Source organism: Talaromyces atroroseus, assembly GCF_001907595.1.
Source record: "Talaromyces atroroseus strain IBT 11181 chromosome Unknown scaffold_3, whole genome shotgun sequence".
Lineage (NCBI taxonomy): Eukaryota > Fungi > Ascomycota > Eurotiomycetes > Eurotiales > Trichocomaceae > Talaromyces > Talaromyces atroroseus.
The window spans coordinates 2,597,045-2,622,696 of record NW_017971435.1 but is presented as its reverse complement, the minus strand read 5'-3'; the positions used below and the strand labels follow the sequence as shown (position 1 = coordinate 2,622,696).

Here is a 25,652-nt window from a genome sequence, read left to right as displayed (position 1 = left end):
CAATCTCTGTTCATTGACTGTCTAGCATCCATCTGCATAACTTACCGTCATAATCTCATTCACGCACAACCAGCAAACAAGCAGAAAAAAAGAATCCTCCAGAGTCCCGGCAGATTCAAATAACTCTATAGGAACTTGACCCCTCCCAAACTCTTATCGATGCCGTGAGTTGCCCGTGAAAGAATTACAATTTGAGCTTCTGCTAAGTTGTTTTTGCTTAAAAAAAAGGTTCGATATTAGAATCAATTCAGACGAAGATTTCGAATCGGAGCACTCGTCACTGAGTGACGACGAAGGTTCCTCTGGCGTGAACGTGTCTTCCCCGTCTGCCGCAGGCAGTCAAGACTATTATGATGGCGAATGGGCGCATTTATCATATCCTGATGAGATAGGCTCCGATTCGGCGTCTCGGACACGAGCTTCACGCCGTCATATCCATCATGCCGGGCCTTCTTCCCGCTCCAGATCAGGTCGTCGATACTCGCGGCGAGATATCCCCCCCCAAAGAGAAGCCTTTACCCAGAGGACACGCCGCAATCGGTCTCCGGAATCTCCTGAAAGTGAGGAGACCGACGAGGAATTTCTAGAGAATTATAGCCGACACCAACCGGACAGGAGATATTGGCACCCTGTGGCACCCGCACCTGTTGGTGGCTACCCCCCGAGTTCATCTTCTGGGCCATCCTACAATGTATTTCCGAATGGACTTGGACACCCACATCCACCATATCCTCACGCTGCCCCTCCGCATCAGCCTTCAGATCAATTAGTGAGATTTGGACACGCCGTTCACATGGGTCGCCCGGGCCAATACGGTAACACATCGCCGCCTTATGGCTACGGTGGGTCACCATTCCCTCCGCCACACCATGCAGCTATGCCGCCATTTTATGGTAATGATCACTTGCCTGGACATCCGGGCCCTCATCCCACTCATCATCTACATCAGTCTCACAGTAGAAGTCGGGGACAAAGCCCGCCGGAGCCACCAGTTCCACAACTGTCCCACGTTCCACCTCCCCCCAACCCACACTATGCCCCCTTCGGCCCACCTGACCTGATTCCATACAGCGCAAACGGTTACATGCCCTATAACCCAAACTTTCCACCTATCCCGGGTGGGATGATCAACCATCAGTTATTTGGTCAACTGCCTCGCCAGCCCGAATCTCCTTCGACGGCTTCGCAACCAGACACATCAAAAGACGACGCTATTGCTAGGTTGGAACAGCTCATAAAGGACGAACGAGCAGAACGAGAGGCGAGGGATGCAGCACGTGAAGCAGCTCTGGAGAAAGCGGCCGCAGATAAACTGGCAGCGGAAGAAAAGGCGGCAGCAGAAAAGAAAATCGCCGATGAAGCAGCAGCAAAAGCCACGGCTATAGCAAAGGAAGAGGCGGCAATCGCAGCTGCGGAAGAGGCTATCAGAGCCCAGAAAGCTGCCGAGGAGTTAGCAGCGAACGCGGCAGCGGAGGCTAAGAAGGCAGCGGAGGAAGCTGCAGCAGCGGCAGCTGCAGAGGCTAAAAAGGCGACGGATGAGGCAGCTGCCGCCGCAGCTGAGGAGGCCAAAAAAGCGACAGAAGAAGCTGCCGCTGCCGCTGCTGCAGAGGCAAAAAAGGCAGCAGAGGAGGCAGCAGCAAAGCCTCCACCAGAGAAGAAGAAGCCCATCAAATTTAAAGATGCTGTCGGAAGAAAATTCAGTTTTCCCTTTCACTTATGCAGCACATGGCAGGTAGGTATTCCTGCATCTATTGGCGCCAAAACGTATTCTGACTACTTTGCTAGGGAATGGAGGAACTCATTCGCCAGGCGTTCCTTCATGTCGAGGTTATAGGGCCTCATGTTGCGGAGGGGCATTATGACCTTGTTGGTCCTAATGGCGACATTATCTTGCCGCAGGTTTGGGAAACTGTCGTCGAACCTGACTGGACTGTAACCATGCATATGTGGCCGATACCAGAACCGAAAGAACCTGACCCCCCACCGCCTCCTCCGCCCGCTGAGGAACCTGCTCCACCGCCACCAGCCCCAGAACCTAAGAAGAAACCGGACCCTGCACCGAAAAAACCAAAGCCTATTAGGGGCGATCCTGGAGCGTTTACACTATGGATGATGGGCAATACTCGGCCAAAGTCGAACACCAAGGCTTTAAAAGTGGTAAAAAAGCCTGAGATCATACAACAGAACGGGTAAGATTATAGAGTCATGCGATTCTGCGATTGCGAGACACCAGCCATGGGTTTGACCAGCGAGGAACAAACTTGCCGCGGCTCGACTTTTCTGTCAGCGCCGAGTTTGATCTGTCAAATTGGATCAAATCATCGGATGAAACGCTATCTCGCGCGCTTCACCGTGTTGTATATTTTAGGGAGGCATGGCTTTTCCTCTCGATGCATTCGGGATTGGTTTCTCATGTCTCTTATCTTTGTTCTGAAAGCATCATGTGATAGTATTTTTTTTTTTTTTTTGAGAGAGAGAGGGTTCGCAGTATCTTCAGGCGTGTACTCGGTTTCTTGGTATTCGGGTCGCTTGATACCCCTGGTCCATCAGATGGTGATGATAGATAATTAGTGAAGCGTTTTTTTATGAAGAATTTCATTTCTTTTTCCTAATGATTTTACAGTCCACTCCATCTACCTATTCTACCCAGTGTAACTCAAGGCTCAAGGCAACCTTGGCTACTGGATCTTACCGTGCCGTACCGTGCGGATCTCGGGTAGGAGATATACCTAAATTTAGGGCTATCCATCAACTCTATTTCAACCAACATACATCACGTCATTGACTGATATTGTAAACGTGCTGTGGCAGTATATATATTATTGTCATGTTTAAGCCAAGACAAATTTGAATCAGATGCAATTCTTTGCAGTCATTCCATCTTGATGTTGTTCCTATAATCACCGGTGTGGAAGTAACGGCTTCCATTTTTCCATGACAGGGTCATCTCCATCCAGCAAATCTGCGGAAGCATGCCTAGGTTGTATTCTCTCTGCCTCTGGGGTAAGGTGGTCTGTTCCCCATGTTGGCGGTTGAGGAGGCAAACGAGGTTTGAGCTCTCGATCCCTATTATTAGCGGCACCTACGTCACTATACTGGGCCATGTTTGTCTTTGCTGGAGTAAGTTGTTGAATTAATGTGGTGGGTTTTTGCGGTCGTTGTGGTTTCGCAATTGACCAGTTTGAGCTTGCTACTTCAAGTAAGGTTTGAGGTTTGATCCATTCGGGTTCATTACTTTGGGCAAATGGATTTGATCTGCCAATGATGTTGGGCATGTCTCCTTGTGTGGAAGGTTTGATATTCGACCGCGCGCCAGGACCTGTAATTGCGTCAGTAACCATGAGGGAGGCTTAACTGAACCAGGAGGTTTACCATTGTCAAGCCACCACTTTTGACGATCCGAACTTGGTGGAGGTAAGCCAAGAGAGTTAGCGGAAGGAAGAAGAACATCGTCATCGTTATCATCATCAAGTAAATTCCCAGATGCAATCGTTCTAAGCTTAGAACGATGTTGATCATAGAGTACTCGATTCAACTTTTCTTTCTGGGTTTCATCGACAATGCTGATAGCGCAGTCAAATAAGGATAGGACAGGTCGATGGTCAGATGTCTTAAGGTTCGCTGAACGATAATCGATTTGTTTTAAACCTGCTCCTTTCCAAAGCACTCGATCACACCATGCTGGGATTCGACTTTTGTCACTGTACATGCACATTAGAATGGAGAAAGGTTGATTATACATAAGATCATCTCTACTTACGAAGTATCGTAATTGTCAGTTCCAATGTCATACTTATATGTTGGGGCGAATTTTATTATTCCTTCAGAGTAAAATGGAAATGTCCTTCCCGCCAACATTTGTAAGTTTAACTAGATACCCACATTAGAAAATCATCCTTGACTGCGGAGGTTCTATATCCTACCTGATCATGCTCATATAGTTTGCCCAGTTCACCCAACTTGATCAACTGTCGTACTTCTTGGTTTTCAAGACCAATCCGATAATTAAAGTCACCCAACCATATGATCGCGTCATGATCTTCGATAGATCTATTATATCGGAATCTCATCCCACTGCTAATTGTCGCATAGTCCTTGTTCCTTTCATCGTAGTTGGCAAACCCTGCTGCTAGATGGGCCGTCACGAAGCAGATCCGGGTATTCGAAAATTCCAGACGAATTGCACAGCCTCCTTTATTTCCAGCCATTCCTGATAGGCCAGTCTTGATAGTGTTGTTAGTGAACATAGTAAAGAATCTAGGATAAGATTTACTTGCCTTTTTGACACTGCCTTCCACATTCTTAATGTCATTGAGAGCATCTTCTCTCACATACACGAGAATAGCGGCACCGACAAGTTGACCGCTTCTTAGTAGCACATACCTATTGGTTTTAAACCGATCTGCGTACTCATTTAAACAGTCCTTGACAGAATTCTCCCATGTCATTCGCGGCAAGGGGTCGGTTGACATGATTTGCTGAGGGCTCAGTTCCACGATTTCCTGGAACGCAACAACCACTAGTGTAGGATTATCTCCCTCCTTTTCACGAAGGCCTAGTAACCATGGGGATAGATCTGTTGTAGTACCATCGCCTCGACCGTTCACATTAAAAGTTCCTGCCCAAATTCTGATGTTTCTCGAAGACGTATATTCTTCGGCTCGACGCTCAAGTTCTGCCATGACAATATCATTGACGGGATCGTAAAGTTCAACCGGCACTTGATTATTCAGGCGGCCCAGAAGGATATCAATGGTATTCTGCCTGGCCTTGTCGGCGAAATTATTGACGTACAAACGGGTGGCGCTTTTGCGTGCATCCGCAAAAGCACCGGCCAGCGACATTTTCCCATGTCTTGTAAATGATGACTTCAGAGCGCCAGTTCCTGCATAGACTTTGGACAGAGCATCTCCGTTGTCGGCCCATAGAGCAGAATGTCTCATTCGAATTTCAGGTACCATGTTGCCCCCCCTTTGGTTAAGATATAATTCCAAAGCCATTAGACTAATAATAGTCTGTACAAGATTAGTCCTGTCAAGGCAGTCAAGACAATTCGTTCTGAAAATTCCTTCTTGTTGCAAAATGACCCTGGGAACATCTCTTTGGTTTCGATCAGACAGCGAAGATTTTTCCGGATTATTGCCCTCAATTAGAGAGTAACCAAACCCGTTGAGGGCACGTTTTATCAGATCATAGATCAGATTGCTAACCTCATATCCTAATGGCCCTCTTGCCTCCGCATGAAAATCAAAATCGGTCATTCGGAGTAGGTGATGGTCGAAAGACGTGGAGGATTCGCCTTGGTGCGCAGCAGATCTTTTGGCAACGTGTTTACGGAACTCTGACGACAATGCTAATTCGCCATTCTTTGTATCACTCAAAAGATTCATGATATGGACAGCGCCATAATTGAGCTCCAGGAAATCAAAATGTTTCTCAAAAGCGTTTTGCGTAGCCTCAAATGAGCGAGAGATTTCAATCTTTTGTTGTCCAGGAATTAGACCTGGTGTCTGCTCCCAAAATATTGGCACAGAACCCCGTGCTTGTGTATAAGAGAACGTGATGCCTGGAGGGCTCCAAAGGATGGTGTCTGTTTCTACAAAGTTTGAAACGTTCCCATCGTCGTCAATACCCCGCGAATTGAATCTGGTGCCAGCACGACGAGAAGATAGTCGTGAGATTATAGTTAGACTTGATGGCAAATTTGATGCCCAATGAGATACTTGAAGTGCAGAAGCAGGTATTGCCAATGTACCAGCAAAACCCCTGATTACCGATGTCAAGATGCGAGAACCATCAAGTTTCTCTTGTTCGTGCTTTGACAGTCGACTTCGAAAGAGTAAGAGAGGGTCTATCATGTAAGAGTTCCAAAGCATGTCTTTATTTAAGCCATCAATACCAAAAGTCGACGAGGTAGTTGACCTAAATTTGCTTAGCCGAATCCTACAAAGAATGAAATATATTTCACCACATACCTGTCTTGAATACGGTCCGTAAGATTGAAATCACGACTGTAATAGAAGCTGCCGTCGCTCAACAATCTTTTCAAGGCGAGAAAAGGGTGATCCGTGATTACATCTTTGTGATCATTCAACTCATCGGAACCGATGTCTTCCGCAGCAAAGCGGGATTGTGTTTGATAATCTTCTCCGTATTCATAGTCTGATCGATTGAGACAGTCTGCACAACGTTAATACTCTCCTATTCTTGTTTGCGACTCAAGGGAAAATACAGACAGAAATCCACATTTTCAATCTTCAGGACCGTCTCCCCAGGTCGTACGGTAGCGGCTCGAGAAGAGCTAGTCACGACACAAATAAAGACGTCGTTATTCAAAGAAATCAAGCCAAGGGTTCCCCAACCCTCTCCCAAAACTCGATAACCTTGCAAATCCTCTGATGAACGGAAGAACGCTTCTAAGAGATAGCGGTTTGCATCCTGATTTTTCGCTGGCCCGCTGCGGGTGTTATCTACATGAGGCTGGGTGATTTCAAGAACACAATCGTTCGTAGCGAGCGCAATAGACCGTCGAGGCTGATCTCGACAGAGCACACGCAGAGTCGACATTGCTCTTGATGATGCTAGCGCACATTGCAATACAAAAGATTGTTTATATTGGGTGTATATTGCAAGAGCCTTGGTTTAGCAGCTGAGTCCTCTGTGGTTGTTATCGATAACGGCTTAGTTTCACAGCTGGCCTCGCTTGGGAATTAATCACCAGCGGAACGACCGGATTGTTGTCGACCACAGGTTCCGATTTTGGAGTCTGACAAGCAGAGAGTGCTGTATACAGATCGAATACTTATGCACTGCAAGAAGAATGCCATAGATAGTGCAGGCCAACTAGAGAGGCCGCGTCTGTCGCCAGCATTAATCACGTGATCAAACTAGTACAATACAAGTATAGCCTCACAAATCTGATAAGGCCTACCCAAGTTTTATCTTCAGCCGAACAAAAAAAAAAAAAAAAAAAATAGACCGCCTGACTGCGCAGACAGGGGTAGATTTTGATACATATCCATATCTCTGCTTATATTATATTTTTATTGGGATACTCATGGGTCTTGCAGCCCCTCGCAAGTAAGTATTGCAGACTAAATCATCGTCAAAATTATATCTATTGACACCGCAAACTTCAAAGGAGGGTCAAGATCTCTCACGATCCCAATAACACAAAATGGGCCCAATCGACAAGCGGCTTCGGCCATAAAATAATGACTTCTCAAGGTTGGACGCCTGGAAGTTTTCTCGGCGCTCGCAACGCATCCCATTCCGACACCTTTACCGCTGCTAGTGCCTCTCATATCAGGGTGACTCTGAAGGACGATACGCTTGGGTTGGGTGCTCGACCTCCAAAATTGGGAAATGAAAACGTGGCAGCCATAGATGCTTTTCAAGGTCTTTTGGGCCGCTTGAATGGAAAGAGCGACACTCAATTGGAAGAGGAACAACGCAAGCGCGACGATACTAGGCTGGCTCTGTACGCGCGAACCAAATGGCAGACTGTCACCTTCGTCAGTGGAGGCTATTTAGTCCAGGAGAAGCCTGATTCTGCAAAGAACAAAGGCAAGAAGAACATGAGCGACATTTCGGATGACACAAGTGCGGAGGACAAGTCTATTAACTCAAGCGATGACAATGCGCATAATAGGGATACTCAAGCAGAAGATCAAGAGTCAAACTTAAAGGCTGAGTCCAAAAAGACAAGAATGAAGGGCGTGGATGGAAAGGACGTGAAGGACATGAAGGATAAGAAAGAGAAGAAGAAGAAGGAAAAAGAAGCCAAGGAAGAGAAGAAGGGCAAGAATGATAAGAGGGTGAAGAAGGAGAAGAAGGACAAGAAAGAAAAGAAAGAAAAGAAGAGGGAGAAGGCCGAAAAGGAAAAGAAAGACAGCTCTAGAAAACGACGACGTACGGACGCAGAAGAGGAAGATTCGGAAAGTTCTGACTCTTCAAGCCAAAACCAGCTTGATAATGAAGTAGCGTCGAAGAAAGCTACTAGCTTACGAAGACAGATACCCCATTGGAGACATTCATTACGCGGTCGTCACATTCAACAAAAGAAAATGGCTGTGATGGATGACCGGTCATTAGGCGAAGTTAGTATCCAACTCAACCGTCTCTGACAAGGCATATTCCATGTCCGTGTGCTAACCTGATTCTAGATTTTCATGATCAAGACTTGATATAAGAAAGGATATATAGATTACAACTCGGACAGCATTCTAGTCTAAATGACGCAGGTGAAAGGAGACGACTGATATGCTCTGCACATAGAAAGAAAGCTTGGCCATTTAGCTAGCTATATAGTCAGCCCATTAGAGATATATAGTTCTTTTCCCCATAGGAATTCCGGTTTTCACGCGATGTTCTCGTGGCATTTTTAACAGGCAGACCGTCAATCAATGGCTGGGGCTCGGGAAAGCCGCAGCGACCCGAAGGTCTCAGCGTGACAGCGTTGCGGGAAAGTCTTGGCGCTGGTTTTGTAACGTCATCGCTGCTTAGGATTATTTACTGCATCCTCCTTCTGACAACATCCATCCATCCTTATATATACCCTTACTTCGATGTAGATTGAATTTTCAAAGCTCCTACTCTAGAAGTACGCTAGCTAACTGCCATGTCCATAAGGATATTGAGAATCACCTCACCTGTCTGAAAACTGGGCTGCCATGCCTGTCGGTAACAAGGCCCAACATGACGGCCTTGCAACATCTGTCAACGACAAGAAAACCAATGGCACTACTCAAAAACATGGGTAAGTATGGTTTGGGAGCTTCGGCTTCAAACCTCTCTCTGCCGATTTAGTTGGCTAATATGTGTCAATGTTAGCATTCGATGGGCCCCCCTGAACATTGGCGTCGAAAGGCGCCTACAGACCTTCGTCGTCCTGTGCCATACTCTGACGATTATTATCCTCTTGACGCTGTTTTTCTTTGTCTGTGCAATGCCATTGTCTTGGCCCCTGCTTCTCCCATACCTTGTCTACATATCTCTTTTCTCCAACAAAGCAACATCGGGGACATTGCGCGGTCGCCGAGAGTGGCTTCGCTCTTCGAGAGTTTGGAAACTCTACGCTTCATATTTCCCAGCTAAACTACACCGCACCGAGATCCTGCCGCCCACTCGAAAGTATATTTTTGGCTACCATCCTCATGGAATCATATCTCATGGCGCTTTTGCTGCCTTTGGCACCGAGGCCCTTGGCTTCTCCACCCTATTTCCAGGGATCACGAATACCCTGCTTACTCTGGATGCGAACTTCCGAATTCCTTTCTACCGGGATTACGCTCTAGCCTTGGGTCTGGCTAGTGTATCTCGCGAGTCCTGCGAAAACCTACTGACAAAAGGCGGCGCCGACGGTGAAGGCATGGGACGTGCAATTACGATCGTTGTCGGTGGGGCGCGCGAATCACTTGACGCCCAGCCCGGTACCCTCAGCCTCGTCTTGAATAGTCGCAAGGGCTTTGTGAAAATGGCCGCTCGTACTGGGGCTGACTTGGTCCCCGTTCTCGGATTTGGAGAGAATGATCTATATGAGCAAGTCGACTCTGAGCAGCATCCTCACATCCACAAGATCCAGATGCTCATAAAGAAAGCCCTGGGCTTTACGATACCACTCTTCCATGCACGCGGCGTTTTCAACTATGATGTTGGCATGATGCCCTATCGTCGACCGCTCAATATTGTCGTCGGTCGACCGATTGAAGTTATCCAACAACGCGACCATGACAAGATTGATGAGGAATACATAAATGATCTACACAGCAGATATATAAAAGAGTTGACACGGCTGTGGGATGAATGGAAAGATGTTTATGCGCCTAATCGAATCGCCGAGCTTGAGATGGTTGCATAGCCACGAAATTTTGGATTGATTTTTGGTCCGGATATACGAGATATAGTTAGTATACATATGATCCAATTGGATATGTTTTCTGTGATTAATAGCTATACATTATTATTCTGTCGCTGCTGTAGAAAACAGACGAATTCATTGTTGGTTTTGAAGGCGTTGTCATCTACTAATCTTTTTAAACAATAAGTGTCATACAGCAGTTCTGGGTTTCTCAAAAGGTGGATAAATTCATATTCGAAAAACCAAATATGCAAATATATATTAGGATAGACTGTATTAGATAATTTATCGAGGCAGAGAGTGTGACCAGCTCCAATTTCCATCAATGTTCTGCCATGACTGACGCGTGATTGCTTTATTCCAGCCCATCATCACAGCCAGAAGGCGACACGATGCGCTACTTATGCCACACAGGACCTGGTCGCTCTGACTCAAGACTGCCAAGTCAAGAAGATATGCACGGCCAATCCACTCACGGAGGCTTAAGGCCTCCTTGGAAGGTTGCAGGCGATGCTGTTCGGCGACACTTCCCAGACTTAGAGTCTTGGAGTCTGTTGGTCCGCGATTGGATGGTAACGGGCCCCCGACAAGAGAATAATCTGCAGCCACGCCAAGGGACCAAAACATATCCTGGAAAAAGCCACCCTCCCAGCCGGAATTTTCATCAGCAAGTAGCTCTTGCTGATCATTTGCAGCATCTAGGCTCGACTTGCTTGCTAATGAGATGTAGTTTTGGGCTCTCTCCGCTCCTCCCAGCTCCAAGGAACTATATACATCAGGGTCGTCCGAAGCTAGCATGATCTTTGAGTGAGATATCATGGATTGAGCCAAAGCGCTATCGCTGTCTGCTTGTTCCAAATGAGTACGAATAATGGTACTCAGTTTCTTTACGTACAGGTCAAGGGGGATATAAGAATCCGAATATTGAGCCTCCAGAGGGTGTGTATCACCATGGCGAACATGCACGCCAACTGCAATGCCGCCTTTGGAACGCACTTCCCTATTTAGGCCCAGGATACGCTGTTGGAGATACACCGCATCATCGCCAATAATATGGAAAAGAGCCTCATAGCCAGTATGAGCCATATCGAATATTTCCTTTTGCTGCGTTTCACCCGCGACAAAGGGGCTTCGGAAATATTCTTCAAAGCTGTCACCAAAAATCAAATGCGCATTGGATGAAGACACAACGAGATGCCGTGCTTGAAGAGGGCATGGGACTCGGTAGGCTAAAGGTGGCGGGCGACAAGCGGGTTTTGGAAGTGGTTTAAAATAAGCCGAGAATGTTCCGTAGGCCCAATTTGTATCGTCAATGAAAAAGCTACGTCCTTGCTTTTGTGCAAGTCCATAGCTCATGAAGAGATTCATCAGAGTGTTCCCAAGTCCGGCATCTTCACTCTGCATGACAAATGTAAGACTCGTCTCACAAAATGCATCCTGTTTGTTCTCAGCAGACAGCATGCTCTTCGCCTGTCGGTCTGCTATATCTATGAAGTTCGGATCCGGTCGAAAATAGTCAAAAGATTGAAACTTGCCATGAGACACCTGCTGAGACATTTGAAGGCAATTTGAACACAAATCTCGCATCTGCGGCAAAGACAATGGTAGCTCCATGTCAGCTGGGATATGAACGGTCCATTTCTGGCGACCATGCTCATTTTTCATGATCACAGGAGACGCAGAATCTGGAAGGATGGGGGGCAATTGATAATCCTGATCGCCCACAAACCATCCGAGAACAAGAGGAAACGCATTGAAAACTGCAATTAAGGGTATCCGCGTAAGAATGAAGATCACTGCACACAATGACAGTATACGGAATGCTCTTCGTTTCCCAGAACCTGGACGCCTTTGTCCATGAGTAGGGATAATCGATGGGAGGACGGGCGACGGTAGTGGTGAATCGATGAGCGGAATAGATAAGCTGGTTTTTGGTTTCAATGACGGCGTGGTTCCTGCGGCCGTTCGCCGAAGAGGCATCTTTGGCGGGTTCTGTCGAGACGATATAATCATCTTCGTTTAGGCAAAGCCGACGCTGTCACCGTTCAAGGAAGAATTGATAATGGTATCAAATAGGTATATTAATTCATTGCTGCCGTTTGAATCACCAAAAGCGCAAGGCCAGTACGCTTGTGTACAACGAAGCACCCGTCGTGAGAGGCTAAACGGCAGTCGTGCAGTCGAACGGGTTGATAGTTGCCGAGCTCGGTAATTTATGACCGAAAACGCATTGTCCGTGGCAGTCCTTCGACATAGAAGAAGAAGAAGAAGAAGAAGAAGAAGAAGAAGAAGAAGAAGAAGAAGAAGAAGAAAAGAAGTATGAACTCGAATGAACGACAGCTGGCGCGCAGCTATACCAAGGCGTGAATGCAATAGCAAATAATCACTTTTGTCCCTGCATATAAATGATAGCCATGGAAATATACATCAACAGAGAGCGGGCACCTTGCGACCAGGCATGGGCTAATTTTCTTGCTTGAATGTCTGAACGATCAACAGCGAGAATGGGAAATATCAGATAAAAGGTCAATCAAGAACCGCAATGAAGGGAACAACGGCACTTGCACGTTGGAGAGCTCAAGGAAGAGGAAGGGACAGCCAGCAGGACGCCGGAGGGCGTGAAGAAGGGATCTTATAGAACATCTCGAGGGCAAAGCTTGGTTGGTGTTTTTTTCACAGCCAGCCAGGCGGGTCTGCGTCGCAGCAGTCGAGGGAGGCGTAGAAGCAGCGCACGATGACTGGGCGGCGCGTTGCTTACATGAAACAGCCTCAGCCAACGTCTGACGCCGGCGTTTGGTTTAGATTTGCGCTAGGAAGGAGCGCCCCTTGCTTCGTGCCTGCCGTGTGGGGCCTTCCTTGCGCGCCTGAGGCATCAACTTACAACTAGTTGGGAGACCCTCACGGAGTCATGTGCAAAAACCAAAATGGCATTTTCCGCTGTCATCACGTGACATGTCCTAAACAAACAACAAGAACCCTGGGGTATCAGAAAGCTAGCCGACCACCGGCCAGGAGCGACATTAGAGGTGCTGCTGCAAACAGCAGAAACGATAACAGGATGAAGCAAAAGATGATCGGGAAATGATAAAAAACCAAATATGCAGCGGAAGAAAGAGACAGTCACAAATTCTGAGCAAATAAGAAAAGCGCCCCCCCGCAAAACTTCGCTGCAACCAATATTCTCTTCGTTGAATGCCCAGGTACCGCTCAAAAAAGATAAAGATAGAAAGAAAAAGAAGATGGGGGAAGACACATGAACTGTGAAAGAGAAAAACATAGAATATAAACAAGAATATCATACACCCGAGAGGATATTGTGTGGCCAAAACCGGGAGAGCTGCAAGCAATGTTCAGTATTGTACGTCCGCTGGCATCTCAACAATGGAGGTCCGCGACTCGGAAACACTGGATGCCGTGGCCTTTGTCGCAATTGGTTCCGTGTAGCTGCTAGGACCATTCGAACTGAGCACGCTCCGGCGTGAGGTTTTCGTAAAGTGCCCATGTTCAACCCGGTCTTGAATCATTTCATCAAGCATGCGCGACACCTCGTCAACGCTTCTTCTGTTCGGATTCACCTCTCTTTCTGAGATACTGGCAAGAGAAACTGTGTTGACCGGGCTGCCGGAACTCAGTGGAGGACCACTGGCAAGTGAGCTGGCGTTGCTTCCACTGTTATGATGACCCATCCGCTTTTCTTGGCCTGGCACGTCCGCCGTCATTTGAGCAACGTCTCGCTGACGGGCTGCTGAACGGAGAGCAGTAAGCATTCGATCCTTGTCATCCATTTGGATGCGCAACTCTGAGATCTCCATATCCTTTTCACGTAACAAAGCCATCATGTCAGCGTCATCGCCGTTCTTCAATTGCGACAGACCCATTGACATTCTTGAATGACTTGAACGCCTCGCTTGAAGAAGTCGTCGCTCTAGGGTGGATATATAGCGGTTTTTATCTGCTAAATCAGCCTGCAAGGCTGTCACTTGCATCTGAAGACTTGCAGTTCCGTCACCAAACTCGCCAACAGTATCATCGTCCTCGTCATGCACCACTGAGGAGCGCTGATTCTGGAAATTATTGAGATGATCACCACCGTGTAAAGACTGTTGCGATACTGCTCTTCGTAACGAGTTTGCACCAAGTGTAGATTGGCTTGATGTCGAATATAGTGATCGTGTACGTGTATCATTTACACCGGACATACTAGACGATCGATCAAAAGCGGCTGCCGCACTTTGACTATTGACACCAGTAGATTTTGATGAAAGGATGAGTCGGTTGAGGTGCTCAATTCGCTCTTTGAGAGCAGTCCGAGCTAGTTGCATCTCGAGCATCTGCTCTTCGTGGCGCGCCTCTGCTTCCTTTTCCATCCTCTCTTCCTCCATCTTCAAGTCATTTTCTGCCTGGGTTTTGCTCTGTGACTCCAATTGGGCGCGCAGGCTCTGAATTTCCATCCGATAACGTTCCAAAAGTACTCTGCTTCCACCATCGCCATTTCCCCCGTAGGCTTCTTCTGCCTTTTTGGCGTGACTGACAATATTATTCTTTGCTCTGGCAGCGAACTTAAGTGTGTTAAGTGTTTCGTTTGTGTGTGAGTTGGCTGGAGCAGCACTGCCAGATGCTCCTATTTGGATTGTACATAGAATGCTGACGAGTGAATTTCCCGACAACGCTGGTTGCAGCAGTCTTGTTAACTTGCTGTCTCGGTAAGGTAGATGCTTGCCTTCTTTATCTGCAGAATTGGTTGCTTTTTCCTTGCTCTCAGAAAGTCGGGCAATGACAGTACCCAGCGTAAGCAAGCTCTTGTTGATGTGAGCACCTTCTGTCCGTCTTTCTTTGTTCTCTGCAGCACGCTCGGAACCTGCGAGATCAATCAAGCTCAAGGTCGAGACCCGTACACCTCCTGGAGCAACCGCTGATCGCTTATCTTGAATTGCGTTCCCGCTAGGCGCTCGCTCACGGCTTTCGACGACGATTTGGACAACGGCGTGACTTCGAGAGCTGCGTGCATTAAATTGGGTGCTGCCAGTCCTTCGCGCATGATCTCCTCTAGCAATGACACGGAGGAGCTGCGTGGGACTCTGCACAATTTCTTCTTTCAAAGGAGTCGCATAGACGCCTCTTTTACTATCCTCACGCAACTTGATTTCCTCCTGTTGCGCGGGGGCACCTGGGCCATTCGCAGTTGAAGCCGAAAGCAGATCATGTATCTTTTCATTGTAGATTTCCAAGTAGCTGACGCGAAGTAGAAACTCTCGATGTGGAGTTTCACGGATATAGGAAAATATGTCTGTTATGGCCAATGGGATAACACCCGGCGAGGACGCGGTTCCCTGCATTGAGAATGTCTTTCCGGTCCCCGTCATGCCGTAAGCAAAAACGGTTCCATGGTACCCTTCCATGACTCTCCGCACTAGACGCTTGGCTGAAGAATCGTAGACTCGAGAGTTATTGTCATGCGTCGTGAAAACATTATCTGCGAGAATCAAGCTTAGCAAACATACAGGTCAGGTCACAATGGTTGCGTTCTCACCATATAGGTAGTCGCCGCTCTCTTTGCCTCGAAATGAAATGAGCGACCTCCGGCCATCTACCATCCATTCCCCTTCGGTACGAGAATTATCATGGGCGCCATTATCCGGGCGGACTCGCACACTAACGATGACGTTGCCTTTTACTTCCTTTGATCGAGGGCTCTTTTTCGATGTGTCTTTGGGATCCATTGCGCCGTGTTCAGTCTCTTCGTTTTCGTCAAATGTTGTCGCGCTCGTCGAGTAAGAGCCCTGAGCTGACGAGCTTCTGCTGTGCGGGGGAGAAGATATGCTGAACTGGCCTTCGGAGTCTCTGCCAACTGCCGCATTCAACACTGTCTTTCCATCGCTACTATGGTCCAGGAGCGATACCGTCTTTGAGCTACGATTGCTCATAGTGGTTCCTGAACTGAGCCTAGACTGTTTCCTGGCCTTCATAGTACCTGATTTAGTGATGTCGGGGGTACCGCGCGGTGTGGTTGTTGTCGCATGAGAGGCAGAGCTTGAAACAGATGCCATTGACAGCCTGCCGCTAGACTTGGGAGGCTGAGGAAACGAGGCGATGCTAACAGACCGCCGTACAGTCTTGTCTGTGCCGATTGGGGTTATTGTGCCCGAGATAGATCGCATTGCAGAGCCCAGCTGATTGTTTCCGCCTAGTGACGGCCGTGAGGGCGGGCGGAGCTTAGACGGTGACGGAGACGCGGCCCTCTGTGCATCTGAGATGGCGGACAAAGGCTTGAGCTTCTTGGGGGGTAGCGACATGTTGCTGGCTGATCTGTTGCTTGTTTGACTCGATGTTCGAGGTAGAGCAGATTGAGAGGCCATGGCCGCGGCTCAACAAGAAATTGTGTGCTTTAGATGGAATTCTTTGATGCAAGTCCTTTGTTCGTTCATCCACTCAGGCCATGAGCGTTTCGGCTTCTTCTGAAAGGCGTAGAGAATTGTTACGGGCCGAGTCGAAGCCTTCACGAGGAGTTCGAGAGTTACTGGGTCATCTGTAAGTAGTTAGCAGGGCTTTTATCCAAACATTGAAATGATTTGGGATGCCAGAAGTGCTATAAAGCGGCGTTTTCCTTTTCAATTGCAGGAAGGTCAGGAACGTACAATCAAAGAGAGAAAGAAAAAGCCCGAGACTTCTTTCCTACTCCACAAGGCTGATTGTTCACAAAGAAAGAGTTTCTGTGGGTTGATTCGCGTCGATAAGACGAAACGCGCTCGTCCGAGTGTAGCGCTTCGAGGACAAGATGAAAACAAACAGCGGGCGGTCGATGGTTGCGATAACAATTTGGAGCTTATCGTGGGGGAAATGTGCAAACAGGAGTGACAGTCGCGTTCAAGAGACGGTTCTGCGAGAAGGGAGTCTCGCGATGATCGCGCAGACTCTCTGGATTTGCAGCTGATGCGGTCTGTAGAGTGGCTCGAACAAGGTGGGATTCAGAGTCTGATGGCGCCTGGAGCAGATGTTCGCCCATAAGGTAAAGGGGTAAATTAAATTCGCGGGCGCTAACCAACTGTAACTGCTAGGGGCCTTCCCGGCGGGCGAATGGGAGCAGCGGGATGCGGGCAGGAACGCACGGATTGCATACGAATCTCGACTGGAGAGATAGCCCTAACTTGCTGCAATATAAACAAATTAGAATATCGCTGTCATCGCCCTAGGTTGACTACAATGCTCCATCCAGGGCCGCTACTGCTCCATATCTCGTTGCCAATGCTCGTCTATAGCGCAATGTAACAAACAAGCTTGTTACACCCGTTACCAAGTACAAATACCACCATAAGCCTGGGTTGATTTAACCACTTCTCCATGGCATATGATTGCATAGAAGAAACGGCGAGGAGCTTGTGTGCGTGTGAAATCGAGTCGAATAATCAATCTATCTACGCTAAGCAGAACGAACTCTGATGGTGTGCTAGATATGGATATGTAGATATTTCCGGCTTCAAGTGCGGATATACCCAGCAAGCTCAAAATTCCAAGCCTAACAAGAAGCTATGTTGATCCCTTTGACTGGGTACCCTTGATATTCCTGAAAGGGAAGGAGAGGAGAAGGGGGTCGGCCCTTTGATGCCCTTGGATGGACTTCTTGCCGCCTATGGAACATCCAAGTTATGGTCATTTTCAAGCTCAACTGGGATCCAAGTCCTTTCTTGGACAAGGGACAGCATGCAGAGGGATGCTCTGTATACCTCAATGCAGCTCGCAGGGAGGGTCAGGCGCGGAGCCCGGAGAATTCAACCAATGACGAGAAGAAGCGGCATGTTCTAACCTATATTCCGTCCACTTAAGTCGGAATTCATTTGATGGCTCCTCCAAAGTCCAACTGTCGAGCGGCATTCTTGAAACGACCTTCAGAATCTTCACCAGCTCGTCGTGATAAATCATTGCCCATCTTCTGTGAACCCCCGGACTTCCTTGGAAGAGATTCCTTTGGTGTCGGTTTTGGGTCGCTTCTCCACCAAGCATGTTGTAATATCTCACGCGCTGAACTCCGCTTGCGAGGATCAAGGGTGCTCATGGACATCAGAAGGTCAGCCCCAAGAGGCCCTGCCGTAGGGAATTGGCGCAGGAAAAACTCTCTCCCTTGAAGAGGAGTGATACGGTCTCCAGGTGGTACGTAATTGGGAAGCTTGGTCACTCCAGGCCAATTTTCCTCCGTTGGTGACCCGAATGCTTCACTGATCTTAGCAATTTGGTCCATATCACTATTCCCGGCCACATAGGGTACACGAAGTAGCAATTCCGCAAAAACCATCCCCATGGACCAGACATCTACTACCGCGGAGTATTGACGAGCGCCATATAAAAGTTCGGGCGGTCGGTACCAGCGTGTGATGACTTGATGCGTCATGTTCAGGTAGGGGTCAGCGAAAGATCGAGCCAAGCCAAAATCAGCCAACTTCACTTCGCCGTCCGACGCAATCAACAAGTTATTCGGCTTGATATCACGATGCAAGATGAAGTTCTCGTGGCAAAACCAGACCCCCCTTGTAAGCATACCCATCCAAGCCTTGACGTCTGCCACACCGTATTGAATGTTGCCATCTTTGATCAACATTTCGAGATCACCTAATGGCAAATATTCAAGCACGAGGTTCAGATTCCGATCCTTTGAAGAGAACACGTCGTGAAGAGCGATAATATTCGGATGAGATAGTTCTTGTAGGTATTTTATTTCCCGAATAGCATCCATCGAAAGGCCGTCTCGATACTCGGCATTGACTTTGATTTTCTTGATCGCAACAAGGGACGAAGGATTGTCGCGCAGATACCCGAGGTAGACAACGGCGTAGGTACCCTCACCGAGCTTTTTATCTGCGATTAATCTGAGTTAATATCCACAAACCTCGCGGGACGGTTCATTGCATATGAGGAAAAAAAAGCCCTTACCCTTAACGTACTTTCGCCTCACATCTTCATTCAACTGTTCTGCCAGTTCCGAGCTTGCAGTGGCCGGTGCCTTCGAAGGCGACGCGAGAGGGGGCTGACTTTCGCTTCCTACAGCGAGAATTTTTGCCTTGGATGCAGTGGATGCACCAGAGGGAGACTGTGTAATGAGTGGTGATACTGCCATAGCACAAATGCACTTTAAGATGAGTTATCAATAGTAGAGGCGCGGGAAAGAAGGTTTTCGATGTAAAAGCAATCAGGAAAGTGAAAAGGCTCTACTATTGTAGAGCGCGTCTCATGCTGATTAGTTAGTAGTAGAATTCGCAATTAACTGGGAGCAGTACCATAACGAGCCAACCAGGCAATCGGTCGGTCGTATGAAGGAAGCTGAGAGGTAATCCCGAAGCTTCGCGGGGCGGACTATCGTTGATCCAGCCAGGGGCTGACGGGGCTGCCGATAAAACTTTGCCGATGCCGATTGGATAATGCCAGAAAAACGAAGGCTAACCTGAGCAGAACAAGAACGAGACGTTAAACCCTCACCATCTCAAAACTTCCTTCACCCGAGCAGCCTCTGCACGACGTTTCGAGACAGCGTGTCGTTGCAGCAAGATGTTACTTCCTGCTCGACGTTTTGCTGTCATACAGTCAAGGGTACTGCCCAGTCCCTTCGCGCCGTCAACATGTGTACGATGCCTTCATGAGCAACGAGCTGAACCTGTTATTCCCAAGCCGACACCATTTGTGCCTGATGTCCCGACATTTTTGTCCCTGATTGGGCGCGAAATGTCCAAGCACGCCAGCAAGTTCCCCTCCTGGGATAGTCTGTTCTCCCTCTCTTCATCAGAACTCCGAGATCTTGGAATCGAGCCCACAAGACAACGACGATATCTACTTCGACAGCGCGAGAAATTCAAGAATGGCATTTTCGGTCCCGGCGGAGACCTTGATGTTGTCGTCGATGGTGTCGCCCAATTGCGCGTGGCTGAAGTCCCTGCTGACCGCATCGACAGCAGCAGCAGCACCTCGCCAAATGCCTCTGCCACGTTAACGCCAGGCATGCGACGCGTGCTCGTGAATCTTGCTCCGGATGCGGAAAGTTACGAATATAAGAGCAACGACCCGATCAAGAAATATGCGCACATGAAGGTTCATCGAGGCACCACGGTCATCGGTCCATATATTCAAGCCATCAAAGGCACCAGCGGATCAGCAGCATTGATTCGGGCCACAGAGGGCATGTGGGAGGATAAACGCGGCCATAAGGTTGACGGTGGTGAACGACGCCGTGCTGAGGTTCGTGCGAAAAGGAGAAGCGCAGAGAGACGGGCGGCCAATAAATAAAGAGAGACGAGTACTTTCTCAAACGAAGCCAATTCTATAACTCTATCGCATTATGTCATAGGGACTTTCTTTTTGTATATTATGTTGGGCTGACAGCGGGATATTGCGTTGCGGTATTTGTTTCAATTCATCCCCTGTAAAATCTATTGTTGTTACACTTGTTCCAGGCCATCACACAATCCTCGAATTTATTTCAAACACAAGATTTAGTATCAAAACTTCTTTTCACTTTTAGTATAATATCCTTTAATCTATCTATCTCTGTATAAGAAAGTCCATCCTATCCTACACAAGAGACTTCAATGCCACTCTCGTGTCTTCCAAATCAGCCCGTTATTCAAACTATATAATACAAGAATGGAACAGTACGCAATTTATGTATGCCCAGAGAGACAACCAGACAGTAACTCCAGGTCATTAATATTATGGGTTGTTATGTATGGATGATAGTGAAGAAATATCATAGAACATCATATACCTTGCTCCTTGAAGAAAAGACGAGCTAAGCTTCAGCTGCAACAAAACATTAGGCCTTGGAAGATGACTCTCTTCGCTCATATTGAACGAAAGAATTCGCCCAGGGCCTGGAAAATAACGACTGCGATTCAATGTTAGTCTCGTATACTTGAGATTTGAGTCTGCCATGAGAACAAGAGACTTACCGAATAATCAGTATCTGGCACACCTTCAACGTTGGGAAGATTCTTAAACTTGAGCTGCCTGACCAACGATGCACATATAGCACCTAGTTGAACATAGGCAAATTGTTCACCAATGCAACGATGACGGCCGGCTCCAAAGGGCAGGTAGGGGCTTCCAGCACCTTTGCTAATTAAGCCATAGCCATAGTCAACCTGCTCATCGTCTTCCGTGTTCTTAACACCGTCCCATCGGTGAGGGTCCCAGTCCAAAGGCTCAGGGAAGTGTTCGGGTGACCGCGCAGTGACTCCAGGGGACGAAAGAACGTTATGAGAGGTTGGGATGACATAAGGGGTGCCATCGACTGGCATGGGGTTCTTAACAGCACGGATGATTGAGTGGATCGGGGCATGTAGACGAAGTGTCTCCTTGATCACGTTTGCTTGCAGTTCCAGTTTTTGCAAGTTCTCATGAGTAAGAGGGGGAAGATCGGGTCCCAGGACTCTGATTTGTTCTTGATACAACTGCTCAGTAATCTTGGGCTGCGAAGCTAGTCGAAGCACGATCCATGAGATGGTGGAAGACGATGAGTGTTGACCAGCCATTAGGAGAGCAATCATCATATGGGCCACCTCAATATCGGGAATGGGGGTGCCATCCTTGTAGACGCAGGACATCAGGTTCCAAACCATGTCTTCCGAGTCCTTCTCGCCTCCAGACTGCCGACGCTTCTGGATGATGTTCATGTAGGTTTCAGCCATCTTCCTCTGCGCACGGTCACGCTTGCGGTTGTGTGGAAGAGGAGCCCAAGGGAGCATAAAGTTGATTGGAGCAAATCCCATATCCAGATCATGGTAGAGCTCAGCGAAGGTCGAATCAAACGTGTCTCGTACTTCCTTGCCTTGCAGCGATCGAGAAGCGGTGTAAATCGTGATTTCAGCCATTATTTTGCCCACATCGATAGTTCCCCGAGCGTTCTTGAAAGCACTGCTTGTTGCGATATACTCGTTTACTTCCTTTGAAATGAGCTGAACATAGGAACGTAGCGCCTCTGAGGTCAAACCGAATTTCACAAACTGCTTATCTATTAAAATTTGTTTCCTCGAAAATAACGGTTGGTTGCAACATCTTGTTTTACCTTTTTTTGCTCCATCAGCTTCGAATTGGGACAGTCGTACACCACGTGCTTGCCGAATACCGGGGTCGTGAGAGGCGAGTAAACTTCTTCAGCGCAGACATCGCGCAACTTTGCGTTCAGAATGAAGTCGTTTCCTTTGGTTCCTAAAAAGACCGTGGTCTTTTTGCCAAGTAGCACGAATGTAAAGATATCGCCGTACTAAAGGGATGAACAATTGTGAGTTTCCGAACAATACGACAATTCGAGAATATAAGAACAATTTACCTTGCTGCGACAGTTGAAGAAAAACTTGTACGGGTCGATGCCATAGCTGATTGTGCTGCCGATGAATGGAAACCAGTGAAATACAACAGGAGGCTCATTGGGATTTTTGAACAGCAGCTGGCTCAAGACATTCACCACAACGGAGACAACCAGCAGCGTAATGAAGCCCAGCCCGGCGAGCACGTAAATGGACTGCGTTGAGCATTGTTCGCAGAATTTGTCGAGGACAGCCGCGAAGAGCCCCATGGCGTGTAGAGTTTCGATGAGCAGCGATTGAGAACCAAAGACAGGATATAGAAGATTCAATGACAAGAGCGACAACGTATTGAAGGAGAGGTAGCACGTTGCGTGAATTGCAGCAGCGTCGTACTGCTTTTGCAAGTTGTACTTAGCGCTTCAGCTGACGATCGAAGCCGCTTAAATAAAAAGACTGACTTTATCCAGGGGCATTTGCGCCCGCAGGGCACTAGGCCTGGAGTGGCTTAGCGCTGGTGTTTTGGCTGTGAGCCTGTGAGGCGACCAGACTCGCTGAATTCCCGCTGCCGGGACGAGCCTTACTGCTTCGGGGAAAGCGCCTTTCGCCGACCAGTGGTGTGTATCGGATTATTTATTGCCGGGTGAGCCTTCAATATAATTGACTATATTAAATAATAACCATACTATACACAGAGCCACCTTTTCTTGCAGCAGGCTGAACCATTGCCTGATGCTCGTGTGATATAGACCATACGACAATGCAGCGACTGTACCCAATGTCGCCCCGCAGAGTACAAACCACATGCGCTATCTAGATCGAAACGCGATTGACCGTATCCATAACAATAAGTAAACAATATTTCTAGGTTGCTGAGCTGAGCTGCAGTCGGGGTCTCATGAATCTTGCTAGGCTATGTCCAAACTCTAATTTTTGCGATGGCCTTTGGCTGGATAGCGACTACCGGTATCATCCTCCTCGTATAAGACGGGATCCCCGCGACCGCCCATATTGACGAATTCCGCTGTAGGACGATTCGCAGCTGGCCAAGGTTCATGACGTTGATTCGTATGCTTTGGAGCATGCTTTGTCGTAGAGTTCTTGCGGAATACCTTGACCTCCTCCCCCTCGTTGTCGTCTTGGATAACCTTGTGCACTTCCACATCATTGATTGAACTGAGCAATGTCCGTTCGCGTCCGGGCTTACGCCTTGAGAAATCCAGTTGATCCATGGCCCCAGTCAAGCCGTCTGTGCTGTCAGTAACGCTTGGAAAATTTTGAGTCATCCAAGGGTGTTCGAGACATTCATCCACTGTAATTCGTTTATCAACGTTCACAGTGAGCATTCGGTCAATCAAGTCAAGAGCCACGTCGCCAACCGAATCCCAGTAGGGCGATGGATAATCGAACCGACCCATCTTAATTTGTTGGGCCAGGTTGTACGGGTTTTCCGGGGTGTAAAGTTCATCGGAGAAGGGTGGAAATCCACAAAGGCATATATAAAGAACAACACCCAAAGACCAGATATCAACTGCCTTGGTGTATCTTCGATGTCGGGATTCCTCTAATATCTCGGGTGCAACGTCTAGAGACTTGTGTCAGTTTTCTTTTTTCTTCTCTTTTCGGCTACATCTCCAAGATCCTTTTCTGTACTTACAACTCGGCGTTCCACATCTTTGAATTGTCAGCTGTGAATATGTACAAGGCAGAAGGATGGGGGGCGGGGTGAACTTACAATGTTGTAGTAAATGAATCCTCCCCAATTATTTTGGCGAGGCCAAAGTCGGCCAATTTCGCGTGGAGATTCTTATCTACGAGGAGAATGTTTTCGGGCTTGATATCACGATGCACAATGCCACGATCATGCTATATGGTACATGAGCCTCAGCTGGAACGCGATAAGATCAGTCAGGAGCACTTACCAGATACTTCAAGCCCTGGAATAATTGAAGGAACAGTTTGCGAGTTTGGTTCTCAGAGAGCTTTTGTTTTCTGACAATATAGTTGAATAATTCTCCCTCCGGAGCGAGCTCGAGGACCAAATAAGCGCCGTCGCGCTCATCGAATGTATCTTTGAGACATAAAACATTGGGGTGGTTGACGCTCATTAAGAGAGCAATTTCTTGCTGGAGGGCTTCTGCTTGAGACTTTTGAGATTCACTCTGTCGCCTCTCAAACACCTTTACAGCGTACTTTTTACCGGTAGCTCGCTCCACACAGAGGTAGACTGTTGCAAAATGCCCCTTTCCGAGTTGTTGCAGGATCCTATACTGTTGTCGGAAGCCACTTGCGTCCCTTGTCCGAGGATACCGAAATACGAACCGAGCCTCATCAATAATAGTGATTTCGTCGCCATCCTCAAGCTCTCTGTGTTTATTGCGCCCTAGTATAGCCTCATTAACGAAGGTTCCGTTGCTGGAGAGATCCTCGAGAATAGCAACAACATCTCCGTTCCTAGTTTCGTTAAAAATCAAGCAGTGGCGATTCGATATGGTTGGGATATTTAGGACCAGGTCTAGATACTAGGTTAGCACTGAACCGTCTTCACCAGCAAAGTGAGAATATAAGCCTACCACATTCAGGGTGACGTCCAATGATATAGCCCTTAGGGGAAGGGTTCGGCGACTTGACAGGGTCCGGATTCCTGGAAGATTTCAATTGTTTCTTCGAGCTTCTGCTGGGCGAGCTTGTCTTTTCTTCCCTTTCTGCCTGGCCACATGAATCGTCTTCACAGGTATTCCTTTTCTTCAAAACCAGAGCATGCCCGGCTTTGTCGTCAAGGGGAATCAGATAGCCCCAAACTCCCTCCGCAGCTTCGTCTTCAACGTCGTCGGCGAATGCGCGCGGGGGGTAAACGAATTGAGAGAAGGCCTGAGTGTCACCGGGCGGAGACGACAAGGCCGCCAAGTGGTCATCAGAACTGGGAGTACGGCGCGATTCTGGGGTGACTGTAACGGCTTTCTGGATATCGGTGACCGTAGAGTCATGATGTGTCAATGGAGTCGGAAGGTATGTATTCTTGATGGGGGTTGTTGCAGCTATATCATCTCCGGTTTGAGAAGCTAGGCGTTCTGACCGTCGCGGTTTTTGGGACTTTTTAAGCTCTTCTTGGGGATCCTCTAAGCTACCCTGTGACATTCGTGATAGTTAGCAACAGCCGAACTGATGAGAAAGGAACTAGACTTCTATACCCGACGACGCTTCAAAGAGCTTCGCTCATTGCGAGGTGCCATTTGGAAGATCGGACGCGTAGCAGCCCTGCAAAGTGCTGGTACAATCACGAGGCAGCAAAGAGAACGTGGACGAGGATCAGAATGTAACTTATCTCATCTTTCAGATGAGAAATTATGCTAGCAGTAACGCGACCAGTGGAGCTTGCAGTAGTTGACTAGTTGTAGCTAAGGCGGAGCCTCCGATGAGATGAGGGATGGCTTTCAGTTTGGCCGGTGGTCGCGCGCTAGTGCCACCAGGCGGCGCCGAACATTGGAATCTTTTCCATGTTCTCTGTTGTC

At 48.0% G+C, this 25,652-nt stretch overlaps 10 protein-coding genes across 10 annotated transcripts; 4 read left to right on the top strand and 6 right to left on the bottom strand.

Moving 5' to 3' along the window:
• Positions 1 to 159: 159 nt before the first annotated feature.
• UA08_03936 (hypothetical protein) lies at positions 160 to 2,193 on the top strand (the record flags this gene model as incomplete). The annotated part of the gene is made up of 3 exons (XM_020266291.1): positions 160 to 164; positions 229 to 1,732; positions 1,786 to 2,193. The coding sequence occupies 3 exons, from the start codon at positions 160 to 162 to the stop codon at positions 2,191 to 2,193; spliced, it is 1,917 nt and encodes a 638-aa protein (XP_020120960.1).
• A 707-nt stretch (positions 2,194 to 2,900) lies between these two features.
• Positions 2,901 to 6,567, bottom strand: UA08_03935 (hypothetical protein; the record flags this gene model as incomplete). The annotated part of the gene is made up of 6 exons (XM_020266290.1): positions 2,901 to 3,319; positions 3,373 to 3,701; positions 3,761 to 3,870; positions 3,924 to 5,922; positions 5,976 to 6,180; positions 6,237 to 6,567. 6 exons carry the CDS (start codon positions 6,565 to 6,567, stop codon positions 2,901 to 2,903), a joined length of 3,393 nt encoding a protein of 1,130 aa, XP_020120959.1.
• Positions 6,568 to 7,214: 647 nt separating this feature from the next.
• On the top strand, positions 7,215 to 8,186 carry UA08_03934 (hypothetical protein; the record flags this gene model as incomplete). Its single annotated transcript, XM_020266289.1, has 2 exons — positions 7,215 to 8,099; positions 8,166 to 8,186. The coding sequence occupies 2 exons, from the start codon at positions 7,215 to 7,217 to the stop codon at positions 8,184 to 8,186; spliced, it is 906 nt and encodes a 301-aa protein (XP_020121217.1).
• A 486-nt stretch (positions 8,187 to 8,672) lies between these two features.
• On the top strand, positions 8,673 to 9,859 carry UA08_03933 (hypothetical protein; the record flags this gene model as incomplete). Its single annotated transcript, XM_020266288.1, has 2 exons — positions 8,673 to 8,758; positions 8,833 to 9,859. The coding sequence occupies 2 exons, from the start codon at positions 8,673 to 8,675 to the stop codon at positions 9,857 to 9,859; spliced, it is 1,113 nt and encodes a 370-aa protein (XP_020121216.1).
• Positions 9,860 to 10,144: 285 nt separating this feature from the next.
• Positions 10,145 to 11,839, bottom strand: UA08_03932 (hypothetical protein; the record flags this gene model as incomplete). Its single annotated transcript, XM_020266286.1, has 1 exon — positions 10,145 to 11,839. One exon carries the CDS (start codon positions 11,837 to 11,839, stop codon positions 10,145 to 10,147), a length of 1,695 nt encoding a protein of 564 aa, XP_020120964.1.
• Positions 11,840 to 13,209: 1,370 nt separating this feature from the next.
• Positions 13,210 to 16,152, bottom strand: UA08_03931 (hypothetical protein; the record flags this gene model as incomplete). Its single annotated transcript, XM_020266285.1, has 2 exons — positions 13,210 to 15,332; positions 15,390 to 16,152. The coding sequence occupies 2 exons, from the start codon at positions 16,150 to 16,152 to the stop codon at positions 13,210 to 13,212; spliced, it is 2,886 nt and encodes a 961-aa protein (XP_020120963.1).
• A 1,535-nt stretch (positions 16,153 to 17,687) lies between these two features.
• UA08_03930 (Serine/threonine-protein kinase KIN28) lies at positions 17,688 to 18,965 on the bottom strand (the record flags this gene model as incomplete). Its single annotated transcript, XM_020266284.1, has 2 exons — positions 17,688 to 18,706; positions 18,782 to 18,965. The coding sequence occupies 2 exons, from the start codon at positions 18,963 to 18,965 to the stop codon at positions 17,688 to 17,690; spliced, it is 1,203 nt and encodes a 400-aa protein (XP_020120962.1).
• Positions 18,966 to 19,393: 428 nt separating this feature from the next.
• Positions 19,394 to 20,125, top strand: UA08_03929 (hypothetical protein; the record flags this gene model as incomplete). The annotated part of the gene is made up of 1 exon (XM_020266283.1): positions 19,394 to 20,125. The coding sequence occupies one exon, from the start codon at positions 19,394 to 19,396 to the stop codon at positions 20,123 to 20,125; it is 732 nt and encodes a 243-aa protein (XP_020120961.1).
• Positions 20,126 to 20,651: 526 nt separating this feature from the next.
• UA08_03928 (Eburicol 14-alpha-demethylase) lies at positions 20,652 to 22,412 on the bottom strand (the record flags this gene model as incomplete). Its single annotated transcript, XM_020266282.1, has 4 exons — positions 20,652 to 20,723; positions 20,788 to 21,840; positions 21,903 to 22,100; positions 22,167 to 22,412. 4 exons carry the CDS (start codon positions 22,410 to 22,412, stop codon positions 20,652 to 20,654), a joined length of 1,569 nt encoding a protein of 522 aa, XP_020121104.1.
• A 654-nt stretch (positions 22,413 to 23,066) lies between these two features.
• On the bottom strand, positions 23,067 to 25,373 carry UA08_03927 (hypothetical protein; the record flags this gene model as incomplete). The annotated part of the gene is made up of 6 exons (XM_020266281.1): positions 23,067 to 23,725; positions 23,798 to 23,814; positions 23,876 to 24,006; positions 24,063 to 24,655; positions 24,714 to 25,269; positions 25,332 to 25,373. 6 exons carry the CDS (start codon positions 25,371 to 25,373, stop codon positions 23,067 to 23,069), a joined length of 1,998 nt encoding a protein of 665 aa, XP_020121105.1.
• Between the last annotated feature and the right edge of the window lie 279 nt (positions 25,374 to 25,652).